We start from the raw sequence: 13,620 nt of genomic DNA on the forward strand, positions 1-13,620 counted from the left end.
TTACATATAAAGTAAAGCACACAAGAAACAACTCAAATAAAACTATACAAATAAAAATAGAAGATGGACAAACTGTGAACTGATATTGTATATAAAATATATTTGAGGTCTGATTCGTTAATGAAGTGTGATTGGTTGAAAAGAAAATGCCAGTTGCACATAAGTAACAAATTGATGTAACTATTTGGTGATGTTTGCCTTGATAATACAGTACAGTAATCCATCGGCAAATCCTCTTCATCCACACAGTTTCCTCCCCGACTGCTAATAAGCTCGCAGCGACGTTTCCTGTGTGATTTAGTTCCCCCTAAAACACCTGCTGGTCCTTCAGGCCTTTGACAGGCACTTCAGTCCAAGTGTGTCAGGAAGGCGTTAACAGGAAGCTTTTCACATCTTGCCAAAAACTCTGGAGGGATTTGAACAACTGCTTTGTAAAAAGGTCAGATTGAAACCACATGAATATTATCCGTCATGTCATAAACTCTCACCACCTGCCCAGTGTTTGATTTCTGTGCAAATCCACATTTCATCCTGCTCTCGGTTCCAGGTCTTTTCAGGAATGCGTACGCCGTCAGGATCTGATGAAGAGGAACAGCCGTCTCCTCCTCTGTCTCACATTGTTCCCGTTAACTCTTCCGGTGCAGACGGAGGCTCCGCCCCCCGATGACAGCTGCTGCACTTCAATTGTCAGTGAGGATATTTTCCAAATGATGGAGCGCTGGTGTCGAAGCCTGTTAAACGAACGGTGTCAACAATATAAGCCTGACACGTGACCGTGAAGCTAGTGGGAGAAAGACTGTACCCTGCGTCATCCAGTTTGGGAGCTTGTCCTCGGAGAAGCAGGTACAAATTCGAGGTTATTTATGTTGCTGGTATTTAATCTCTGCCAAGAAGGTTGAATTTTTCGACTTGTAAGTTTGTCGTTTTATCAGCGAGATTGTAGAGAATACGTACGACCCCGTTTCCATAAAAGTTGAAGCACTGGCAACATTTTCATTTCATTTTGGAGCGTGAATTTTCAGCCCAGTCTGCTCTGATTGGTTAGCTGGCCGGCTCTGTTGTGATTGGTCAACCGCTTAGAGATGTCCCGCCCCTTAGCCTATCGCGTACAATGTATTGGAGCGCTAGCCAATAGAAGCGTGAATGTTACATAGTGATGTGGTTATGTTAAAATAGTAAACAAAGGAGTCCAATGGAGCCTTCGTCAACCATTCACATGCACTAAAACCTACAGGGAAGGGAAATCCCCTCACAAAGCATACTAGGGCCTCTTTAAGTTTTAGCTGAGAAGCAGGTGAATGCAGTATAAGCCTTGTCAGAGGTCTCCGAGCGTTATTCTAGTAACTACTCTATTTGAATGATGTCCTTGAAGCTAAACTAAAATAAGGAATCGTTTATATATGCATCAGTGGCTTGTAGATATGTACCTCGAGGAACTGCGCGTTGATCTTGAACTCGGGGATGGGGCGGCCCTGCTGCTGCGCCGCCTGCCTCCGCTCCTCGATGCCTCGGAAGAGGTGGTGCACGGCGCGGGGGATGATGCCCAGCTCCTCCTCCGAGATGTTCACATCGAAGCCCGTCCCCATGGTGTACGTCTTCCCTGAGCCCGTCTGCATGGGGAGGATAATAATACATTTGATTTGTAAAGCACCTTTCATTGCTAAAAGTAATCCCGTAAGGGGCGTGACAGAAAACAAAAGACACACAAAGGGCAGGAGGAAATGTTATTCAAAAGAACTAAAACACTATTCTATAATAAATGATCAAATAGCACATCACGCTGTTTCCGTAAAAGGAACTCCACAAAGCGTGTCTTGAAAAGAACGACTGCACATGGCCAAAGAAAGTGTGTTTGGGTAATGAAAGTGTTTTTGCTACTGTTTTCCTTGTACTTTGTGTTGCCATCGAATTAAATATGTTTTCTGACTTCCTTCTTCCCAAAGGATCTGTACCAAACATGTGTAGAATAAGATTTGTAGGCCGTGTAATCGCTGCAGCTCCACCATACTTCACCCAAACTGTACATTTAACACATATTAAGCCTTTAACAAACAGGGTGCTTCCTAACATTTGAATATTACAATTTCGATCACATTGTGCAGCTTTACACCGGATACGAAAGTCAGATATTTCACGTTCTACTCCAAACGGGGGACTGTTTGGTTATATCTGCAACCCAACCTGGCAGACTTCATCAGAAGCAGCCGAGCGGGTCGAGTCTAAATCTAGATTATTCTCTGCAAAGCCACAGAGGAGACCCAGCAGCAGTCTTCAGAAGTAGGCCAGCAGTCAGAGAGCCGTAACTGCAGAGAGACGGTTCATGTGGACGCACATTAAACATGTATGGCTGTCTAAAAGGTGTGTGTGTGTGTGTGTGTGTGTGTGTGTGTGTGTGTGTGTGTGTGTGTGTGTGTGTGGTGTGTGTGTGTGTGTGTGTGTGTGTGTGTGTGTGTGTGTGTGTGTGTGTGTGTGTGTGTGTGTGTGTGTGTGAGTGCACTTCACATGGCTTTGAATTGTGTGAGTGCCATACAGCGGGAGCTCTGTCACCAGGGCAACCTAACGGAGGGAGGGGTTTGAGGCCCAGACCTGCATGTTATTTCCAGGTGGTGAACTTGGCAAAAGGGAGCAGTGGAAGAGTAGGGGGTGTACGTTCAAGATAAAGAGGGACAGGGACGTACCTACTTTTAGTATACATTCATCTGCTCATTAATCATTGTATCTATCACATGTCTGAAGATACTGACACAAAGGTGACCGATAACCTCCTAAGCTTGAATGAACAGTAGTGACATTAATGGGCATTTTGATTTAAGAATAAGATCAGATATTCGGTTTTAAAGTCACTGCAAGAAAAATATATTTCTGCCATTCCTCGTTTTTTTCCCTTCCGATTCAGCGTTAAAGAATACTGGTGTCAGAGAAGATCTGAATCGGAGTACACTATTACATTACATGGAGTTTAGCAACTTACATTTAGTTTCATAAGGTAGGCATTCTTACAGGAGCAATTAGGGGATAAGTATCTTGCCCAAGGACCTTTTGACCCGTTGACTACAGGGGACTGGGATTGAACCACTGACCTTCCCATTGGTAGACACCCATTTAACAACTGACCCACGGTCACCCCAAAAATATAAAGTGTGAAAAGTTAAACAATATAATGCTACACTAGCTCTGTCCCGAATACCATTTTTCGGGCTCCGGATATTCTGTAGTAATCAGCAGCGAACCGCTTCAACGCGTGTATTTCGGTGTATTCACGGCATCCATTTTGTTATTCTACAGTATTGTTGTTTTATAGTTATTTGTTAATGTAACCCAATTTGTGTTCTTTGAAATTGAAAAGGATATCGCATTGTGTTCGTTACTTTCGTTGCAGTTGTCTTAAGTGTAATTTGGTTTGGCTTCCTATTTTTTATGGACATGCTTTTATTTTGAAGGAGAGTTAGCACTGTTGACAGGAAGTTGTTGTTGCTATGGAAACAACGTGACGGAAATTAACGGAGAAAAAGTCATATCTGCATATAAAGACGGAGAAAGTTAACGATAACGTTTATGGTTAAGTGTTGGCACCCCCCGAAGAGGCACAAGCCCTTACGTTGATATTGGGGGAAAAAATGGAAAAAAACGAATATCCGAATAACGAAATTGAAACCCGAATAGTACTCCAACGAACAAATATTCGATGAACTAATGGTTCGACAAATACAAGGTCACAGAGGTTCATATTTTACCACAGAAGTCTCCTCTGGTCCGTTTTCAACCCACATGCTAACACTCTCCACCTCTAACATATCCTTCTCTTCCTCTCCTCTAACACACACATTCATTCATCCCATTCCTCTGCATCCAGCAGCTGTGTCACAGAGACAAAGGCTCACCTGTCCGTAGGCGAACACGGTGGCGTTGTAGCCCTCCAAGCAGCCCTCGATCAGCTGCTCCGTGCAATCGGAGTAGATGGTGTCCTGCTGGGAGTCCATGTCGAACATGTAGTCGTAGGTGAAGGACCTGTCCTTCCCCAGGATCACCTGCGGCTCCCCGGGCATCACGTACGTACAGATGTGACATCCCTCGATCTTCTCCCGGGCCAGCTGAGGACGGATCCTGCGGCGAGAGGAGGAAACGGAGAGAGATGAGTGATGGGGAGGAACACAATGAGGAAGGGGTGTATTGGGTACAGTTATAACATGTAATACAGGACAACACATCAGCCACATGACATACCTTTATAAAGCTTAACATTGCCAGTTTTCTAGTATTGCGGTTTATGGGTATTCTAGGTAAATGAACAAGTTAATTATGTAGCCTTGGGAGGGGAATATTTGTAGAAAAGTCTGAATGAAGTCATTTTTAAATACCTTTAGAGATTTGTTGTAACACTTAAAGTAGAAGAGTCTGAGAAAAGGTCAGACTTCTCGTCCATACAATGTTCCATCCATCAGGCATTGGACTGACGACAGAATTGGTCCACACAGAAATGATGGCGCTGTATTGGCATATTTGTGACGCCTGACCTTTAGAAACACTTTAAATAAATCCCCTTTGACATCCAACTGTCATTCCAAGAATCCACGGCGTTATAACCGTCCTAAATCCCAGGAACATACTGAGCTTGTTTTAGTAATTACAAAATGTTTTGATCTGCTCAAGATTAGTTTTTTTCAGGACTGCAGGGTCAGCATCCTAATCTGATCCAATACTGTGTACCATAAAAGCTGCCAGCTGGGTTAATATGGACTGTGTGTGTGTGTGTGTGTGTGTGTGTGTGTGTGTGTGTGTGTGTGTGTGTGTGTGTGTGTGTGTGTGTGTGTGTGTGTGTGTGATACTGAATGACAGTAATGATGTCCTTCATGTTGGCCTCAACGACTAGCAATTTGTATGAACATTGAAATGAGCCATAATGAAAAGTCTCTCTCCTTACTTTCAGCAGGTTAGGGAAAATACTTTGTTACAAGATCCATTATTTCTAATAAACAATGGAGAGAAGCAGTGGGACTCTGTTTTTACTGTAAAGACGGTTATTGAATCAGTAAATCAAATAAATGTGTCCGTCCCTTCAGGGGATTTAGAGATAATGAGAACATGAGAACTCATTTTCTAGAAAAGTCCTGGAGGGAATAAAATGTTGGTTTGATGCATCGATTTCACCATATATGTTCCAAGAACAATATCTTTCGTAGAGCTGTTTCACTTTAGGCCCATCATCATTGGACTCCTTTGTTTACCTCTGTAACATAGTAACATCCCTAAGTAACACTCACGCTTCTATTGGCTGCTCGATTATGGCAAAAATCATAATCTCGATTATTTGGGTCAATAATTGTAATTGCGATTATTAAATGCGATTATTCATTGACTTTGAAAACATCCATTTATCGGAGAAAAAAATGTGAACAGTATGTTTTTAACAGTTGATTAACCTGGACTTTAAGTATAATTCAACTGAAAAACCAAACCAAAAAAATAATAAAAACATAATCGTTTTATTTCGATTACGTTGTTTTCGTAATCGTTGCAAGCCATAATCGTAATCGCGATTAAAATACGATTAGAATACGATTAAAATACGATTAATTGAGCAGCGCTAGCTAGCGCTCCAACACATTGTACGTGATAGGCTAAGGGGTGGGACATCTCTAAGAGGTTGACCAATCACAACAGAGCCAGCCAGCTAACCAATCAGAGCAGACAGGGCTCTGGTTACAGACAGAGGGTGAAAAGCAGCACAGGCAGTATGAGAGAAATAAAGAGCTTTTTGAACATTAAATCATGGAGACATGTCACAGTAGAGACACTACACACTGATATGAACCTGAAAATGAGGATAACCCCTTTAACAGAAGCTATAACATCTCTCTCCTTTTTGCTGATGAATTCCTGGCATGAAATACCCAGAAGACCCCCCCCCCCCATCTCATGTCCAGTGTAAGCATGTAGCACAGCCGAATCATCATCCCTTTTCTCCTCAAACTGTTTAATTGTGACCAAAATGGATAATATTTTCCATCACTTTTAAACAATCTCTCCTCGTGGGTTCAGCTCACAGACGAGCTTGGAAGAGAAGCACCTGACAGCGGGCTCCCAGCCTCTCTAGCTGCCCGGATAAGGGCCTCATTGTGCCTCCAAGCCCAGGCAGAACAATGCAGTGAGGAGGGGAGTACAGTGCGGCCATTGTGTGAGTCTGAGTGAGACTGGAGCCCCACGCTGACACAAACCACAGAGCCAGGACTACAGGGAGGGAGGAGAGGTAACGAGCTGCCTGGAGGTCACCGCAAAACCATGAATAACTACAAAATGAGTCACTGTAACAAATCAAAGATAGTAATTTAAAGTATCCTATTTCTTCTACTAGTTGTTTTTGGTACATCCATATTTTGCTGTTTGACTAATGGTTGTTATTTCTGTCTGTCAGCTGAGAAAGTTAGGATCATTATTCTGACTGTTAAACACCTGCACTTTTGAAAGAACATCCATAACATGAAACTAATTAAGTATCTAATATATCATATTCCAATAACTTGTATATAGAATCTCCTTGCACTATTTCTATCCTATTTTATCCGTTTCATTGTGTGGCTGTTGGAGGAGACTGTGACCTCAGATTCTCATTGATATATCTACACTGTAGCTACGTACACATGGCATTAAAAGCCTCGAGCCTTGAATCTGAATCCTCTGGACTTTGCCTTTCAATATCTTAAGAAACTACGATCAATGTATGAACTTGAAAGAATGAAAGCATATTTTCACGAGTAGCTTAACATCAGAAACCAATCGGATAAATATGTGCTTTTCACATTACAGTTCCGTTGTAAAGTGAGCTTGCATTCAGCTATGAGTGAGAGAAGTCATACATCCTCAGAATAAAAACGAAAGAAAGTGCTCCCCTTTCCTCATAAGGAGCCCGTGTTCTATTGTTTCAAATCCACGGTGAATTTTAAAGCAGAAAAAACGTCATCCTTTGTCGGAAAATCAATTATCTTCCATGACAAATTCGCCATTTTCAACAAATCATGTTTCCGCACACTGTAAGTGTTTTAGCAATCTAATCCTCTCCAGCACCCCCAGAGGAGGGGGGGGGCTTTGTTTCAGACTGTTTAGCTCTCTAATTGGGTGTGTAATCCGGTTTGTCTCTCTCCCACAGCACCGTCACATCCCAAATGTACTCGCTTACTTCTCATCTGCATGTTCGTACATTAAAGTGAGACTTCCTGCTGTACCGTCAAGATTTGGGTGGAGATTTGTTTCTTATTTATAAAAACATTCATATGAAAATAGTCATTTTGCATAATTGCAGTTGCTTTTGAGCTAAAGTACTAGGTCATTTTGGATTCTACATAGATTTATTTTACAGACATGTTTCACAAGATTTAAATTAAACTGGGGTCGCTCAGATGTACTCTAGATTTTGTTGTCCAACTTAATGACAGAAAGCACATTTTAATTATTAAAAAAATAGTTATTTTCCCCTTAAAAAGTTTGATGAAAGTCAAAAGAATTGTATAAAATTGTGAAATGGATTTCATTCATATCCTCCAGCCTCACAAACCACATACAAAAGGCTCAACGGTCAGCTTGTAAGTAGACTTGTATGGTTACATAGATTACATTTAAAAAGGGAATTGATAACACAAAAAGTGAAACAGGTTGTAATAATTCTGTGGATTGAGATTTTGCGTCTACTTTAATAATAAAAATGTTCAAAATCTTGTTAAATTGAAATCCATTTCCTCATCCAGAAGTTCAGATCAATCCATCTCTTGTTTATCATCAAGAATGCCTCATAAGTGTCGAGTCAAATGAGAAGCACCGTGTCAATACAAGAGCCACAAAGACAGTTGTGGCATCTATTTTAGGGGCTCCAGCCAGGGTCAGAGATCAGGGTCAAAGGTCATGATGTCTCTGCAGTGGAGACCTGATGTCTGGCTATCAGTAACGGATAAGGAATGTCAACCCGATTACAGACACTAGCTATGAAGACCGGAGCAAGCCCTCCAACCCGATTCAAAGTCCTCTTCACTGCAGTCACATCTTTTAGTCGCCAAACTTCACTGTCAGGTAGTGAAGGATATAAAGGCAAGTTTATTTTTTAGTATTAAAATGAAATTAATGACATTATTTAATTATTTCTAATGGTCAGCATGAAACATCAGATTGTATAGAAGTCTATGAGAAAACGGATCCACATTCTTACCTCAACATTTTCCATACGAGTTGATGGTTTCAATTGATCGTGTCAAGTCCTCTCGAATACAGCATGATCTTATTTATAAATTAGGTCTCATTTTAAGTAAAAAAGACAATAAGACAGCAATTTGGGCGTGTCTGTATTTTCAGTCTAGGAAGATTTTGTGTACTTGTTGGTCTACATGTGGGTTTGTTTGTTTTTCTTGTTGATCCGACACAAAAAAAGCATTTCCTTTCCATTTGGGTTTCCACTTAAAATACATTGTTAACACCAGATGTTAGACTTTTTGGAGGTTTTGACATTGATATTATTATTAAACATTATAGACTATGCAACCATAGAAACTATTTACACAAAGCCATGTTTATTTCCACATACTTTAATGTTGTGCTCTACTTGATGTGTGTGCAGAGAAACAGTTGCATACTGCAGAGAACCTGTCTGCAGCTAAGATGGAGAGGAGGGGGAAACGATTCAGAGCAACCTTTGTTCGTGCAACCACAGCCAAAAATCTAAGCCACGGACACAAAAGCTTCAGCTCCTCTGCCAGCGCTCTGCGGACCGGAGAGAGAGACAGTCTTCATGTGAGATCAGGGCTGGGATGATGTCACCTGCCCACTTCACCTCAAGCATGACTGTCCTTCATACAGGGGACAATCACACCAGTGTGAGGGACAGTGAGAGGGCGTCTGCGCAGAAGAAGGAAAAGGCAATGGAGCGGGAAGTGATGACGTATCGTTGAAGGCTGGAGCTAAAGTTAGCATCCCAATGGCTCCTCTGACCAAAAGGAAGTGAGATTTCTCCTCTGGATTTTAAGGCCCTGACACACCAACCCGATTTTGGAAGTCAGAGGCCGTCAGAGGCTGTCGGGCATTCGCGGCGCCGTAGTCAGGTTGGTGTGTCCCGCACCGTCGACCGTGACACGCCTTATTTGGACTGCCAGACCCGATGCATGGCCGATTCAACATGTTGAATCGGCCATGCATCGGGTCTGGCAGTCGGACCAAATAAGTACTCTGATTGGCTGTTCAGCTAGCAAATCAGTGCATGAGAAGCGAAGCGGAAGTGAGGGACGTAAACAAACGATTTAAGAAGGCACACACAGACTGCTATTCATTTTCATCTCATCATGGCGATCTGGAATGATGCAAACGAAGACCTGCTCATCACCTTGATCCAGGAGAGGCCAGCTCTGTATGATATTACGGAGAAAAGATACTCTTCTTCTTCTCTGTCTTCCGGTTGTTGCCTCTTTTGAATGACGAATACACACTACCGCCGCCTGCTGGTAAGGAGAGTTATTGCCACTCATGCACTGAAGTCGGTGCGGTGTGTTCCCGTGCGACACATGGCCAAAACGCAGGAGAACACGGCCAGGCAACAGCCGACTTCAGCGTCGGCTAGTCCTCTGGTGACTGCTTGGTGTGTCAGGGCCTTTAGATTATTACAGAAAATACGATCTTTGAGGTTGTTATTTACATGTTTTGTTCAGAAGGTAAATCTCCCCATAGCAACACCACTTTTATGATTGTTGAAACTTTAATGCAGTCTCCACGAGTAAACATCTGACTTCAGGCTATAAACGAACTACCGTACTTCTCGGACTATAAGCCGCGACTTTTTTCCCCATTTTTTTTGTACAGCTACCGGCCACTAGGGGACCTCCTAAATCTATGGATTTTACAGGTAAAATTAACCACCTTTAACGCTATGGGCTCTATGACCAGACCGCGCCCGCCACCTTTAAGGGGCGGGCTCCAGCAGGAAAAGCTGGAGGCCGGAAAAGAGTGAGACAGGCAGCGCGCCAAAGTAAAAGTGGAACCGAGAGACAGAACGAGAGCAAGACAGACGGACAATTTAACTGCTGCGGCTTATATGCAGGTGCGCTTTATAGCACGAAAAGTACGGTACATCACGGTCACATGACCTAACGAACGTCACCACCGCTAAGCTAAGGTCGGCTAATGTTTGGCGTGATGATGTTAAGCAACATCCGTTTTTTTGACAAGCTTCAGACATGGGGGTCTGGGGTGTGAGGGAAACTTCTGTGCAGCAATGCAGAACCAATGCTCAGGAAATGATGGAAGCTGGAAAGTCTTTAGTCAAACACTGTTATTTATTGAGAGAGAATAACGGCCGGACAGTTCACAAGGTAAAGTCACAACTTTCATTATGAGACACCAAGCCAACTCTGGAGACAATGGACGACAGGAACACATCTATACATTAAAAGAGGAGGGGCCTATATTCCCGCCTTTCCTCTAATCAATACCAGGCATCGGAACAAAGCACCTCTGTATTGCAACATGTGCCCAAACCCCTCACCCACAGGAAAGGCAGAAGACCTCTTGACCCGTGTCCTCCTGAGAAATTACTTGCAGGAACATGCAAGAAAGACTGAGAATCTCTAAATACACAGATCGGAATAAAATATTCTCTTACATGGGGTATTTATAGACCTTGTTTTAATGTCGTAAAAATATCAGGGTTCATACACTTTTTCACGAATGATTTTCCATGACTTCTCCATGACCTTGTACCTAATTGTCCCTGACCAAAATAATTACTCTTTCTCAGCGGTACCACATGGAACAGGAAAAATAAGGTCTGCATATGAAACATGTCGTGCCTATCTAAAACAAATCAAATAGGCTTATAGCTTCTACACGCTAAAGCAACTCAAATCTCTCACCAGCAAAATACCTCGATAGTTAAATTCCATTTTATTGTTACTATAGAATACAGTAATTACCATTTATTTAATTACATTTCCATGACTATATTGTTTTCCATAACTTTTCCAGGGTCTGGAATTAGCATTTTGAATTTCCATTACTTTTCCAGGTTTTTAATGACCGTACGAACCCTGAAATATACATTAGTCTCACTTCAGCTTGTGTTAACCAGACATATTTTCAGGCTTCTAACCCATCCAGAAAACCCTTGACTTTGGGAAAAGCAAGTGCCCAAATGCTGCCTTCTGGGTTTTAGGACTCGCCACTATACTATAGAAGAAGCCGTGTGTTTCTTAACCCACTAGGCTCTGTGCCAGACACTGCAGTTTGGCATCTACTGTGTTTGTAATCATAGATAAGTAGAAAGGGAAAAGGCTAGCTTTGATAAGGCAGGTGATCTGATAGGGCACGTTTCCTTTTACAGCTTTATCTCACTGTAGGACACACTTATTTCCAACGAGACGTCACGTGACAGACGGGTTGGGTTCCCCTCACCTGTTTACGACATCAGGACAATTCAGAACTGGTCAGGTAAGTTGCAATTTACAGGGACATGTTAATTGCCTTTGAAGCTATTATGCTGTCAGTCGGCAAGACAACATGAACTCTGGCAACCTCAGAGAAGAGACTTTCAAACAACACGAGGGGAAAGGAAATAGATCCAAAAGTCAGGAGGACATGTCCTTCATTTGACATTAGTTCAAGAACTGTATAAATTGGAGAAGTATACAACTCGTATTTACTTCACTCACTGCATAAGTGATAAGTCAATACAAGCCTTTCTTCTGAAGTATGTCGGTAATATCGCTAAATTATTACTTTGACAAATAACTACTGTTCCAAGTATAATTAAAAAAAGGTTGCTTTTACACTACTACTACTACTGAAAAGTAATTGTTGCACTATAGTTTATAAAGCACTACACTACATTTAAATAATTCAGTAAATCTCATTAATTTGAACCTTCCGACTCAAATGTACACCATTTTGTTTTGCTTGTATTAATTTCTAGAACCCCATTTCCAGGAATACAAATGGTAGTCCCTTCTAGTTATGTTGTCCTAATAACATATTGCATTTCATTGCATCTATGTCTCTTATTTTAAACATTACCACAGCACCAACAAGATACTGTTAGCATCATACTATAATTCAACTAAACTGTAAAGACATGCAATCTGGTCAGAGTGGCATGCTTTTCTTTTTATTCAAGAAATCAGTATTGGGATTAGTGCAACAGAGGTGAGGGGGAGGGAGGGGGGGGGTGTGAAGGTTTAAACAGAAATACTTCACACTCCGAGAACTGAAAGGATATTTGGGTTTAAAAAAGCTTGAATACTTATTTGCATGTGTGCATTTTGAGGGTAGAGAGACACCTCAATGTGCAGAAGCAGGACATGGTATTCAAAGCATATTTGATGACTGCTACATTTTGGCTACAGCCTTGCAAAAAAAAAAATGAAATACAGAAGGACATCTGAGGCCAACATGTGTAGAATTCAAAGGAGAACGGTCTGCAGTAGGAAGGGCGAAAAAACGCATACCAAGGATTCTTCGTGGTTTTGGTGGATGCTTTTTAAAGTGCCTCGCAGTACGATGAGAGGGGACATCTTTAGCATCAGAAAGTCAGCTGGAAGTGGTTTCATGCGCTGCCCATTCATCCAGACGGGACCACCGACAGCCGCAGACAAAGAGCTGGGAGCAGCGTCTGTCCTCTGAACACCACACCACAAAATATAGAACACACACACACACACCAGTTTGTATGGCGGCGCAGCACAGAAACACACTGTACCCTGCGTGACATAAAAGAATGGGGTTGCCATGGTGACCGGTAATGGAAGCAGGAGAATTAAAGTCATAATCCGATCCCAGCAGGATGTAAAGCTGGTCGCTAAAGGATGCCAGGAGGAGGAGGAGGAGGAGGAGGAGGGGGGGGGGGGGGTCCTGCCGCCTGTCACAGGAGCACTCCCTGGTTTCTGCACCAGCATCAAAAAGGGACTTCATCATATAATGACTCCTTACCCACAGGGTTCATTTAAAGTCCCTTTAGCTGCCAGCACTTAGCCCGGCCTGAGAAGCACAAAGCTGGCACTGGAGCTGGGTTACAAATCCAACTTAGAGGATGTGAAATATTAATGAGTTCAAACTGGAGTTGGAAGAGAGATTCGGCCTCGGGTCAAGTGACCTTCTTCAGCGTCTGCGCAGCAATTACATTCAGTCACAATATGTTCTCTTTACTTAAAAAAACACTTTCTTTTAATGGAAGACAAAGATGTAGATGTTAACACGGACAATCGAGCCCCAAATCAGATGTGACGCACGACATACAAAATCCTCCTTCGCTGGACCAAGCAGTGCTTTCCAAAGGATTTGAACTGTAACTGAAGGCGGTTTCAAACCTAACATCATTGCGTGGCGCTTAACAATAACTAGACTGTGTCTCTGGGGAGAGGGGGAAACCAAACCTGTAAGCTCTGCAGCGCTTACACACTGCGGGAGAGGAATCAAACCACAGCAGAATCATTATATTACTGAGAAACACGGGAAACTAATAATTAAATCGAGGGTCGATTTAGTAAATAAAATGCTAAGATGTAGGCAACACAATCCCTGCTGTGAGACTTGTTGTACAGATTTAAACCTTGCCTCGTCAGATTTGTAATCTTTACTTTAAATCAGATAATCCTGATTCAA

The 13,620-nt window shown here is 42.3% G+C and overlaps 1 protein-coding gene across 1 annotated transcript in view; it reads right to left on the reverse strand.

Moving 5' to 3' along the window:
* The window catches only part of kif21a (kinesin family member 21A), a 79,084-nt gene that overhangs the window by 48,554 nt on the left and 16,910 nt on the right, over nt 1-13,620 (reverse strand). Inside the window, 2 exon segments of the mRNA XM_034084965.2 lie at nt 1,428-1,610; nt 3,882-4,104. Coding sequence (XP_033940856.1) covers nt 1,428-1,610; nt 3,882-4,104 — 406 coding nt within the window.

The sequence above is a fragment of the Pseudochaenichthys georgianus genome, chromosome 6 (genome assembly GCF_902827115.2).
Source record: "Pseudochaenichthys georgianus chromosome 6, fPseGeo1.2, whole genome shotgun sequence".
Taxonomy (NCBI): Eukaryota; Metazoa; Chordata; class Actinopteri; order Perciformes; family Channichthyidae; genus Pseudochaenichthys; species Pseudochaenichthys georgianus.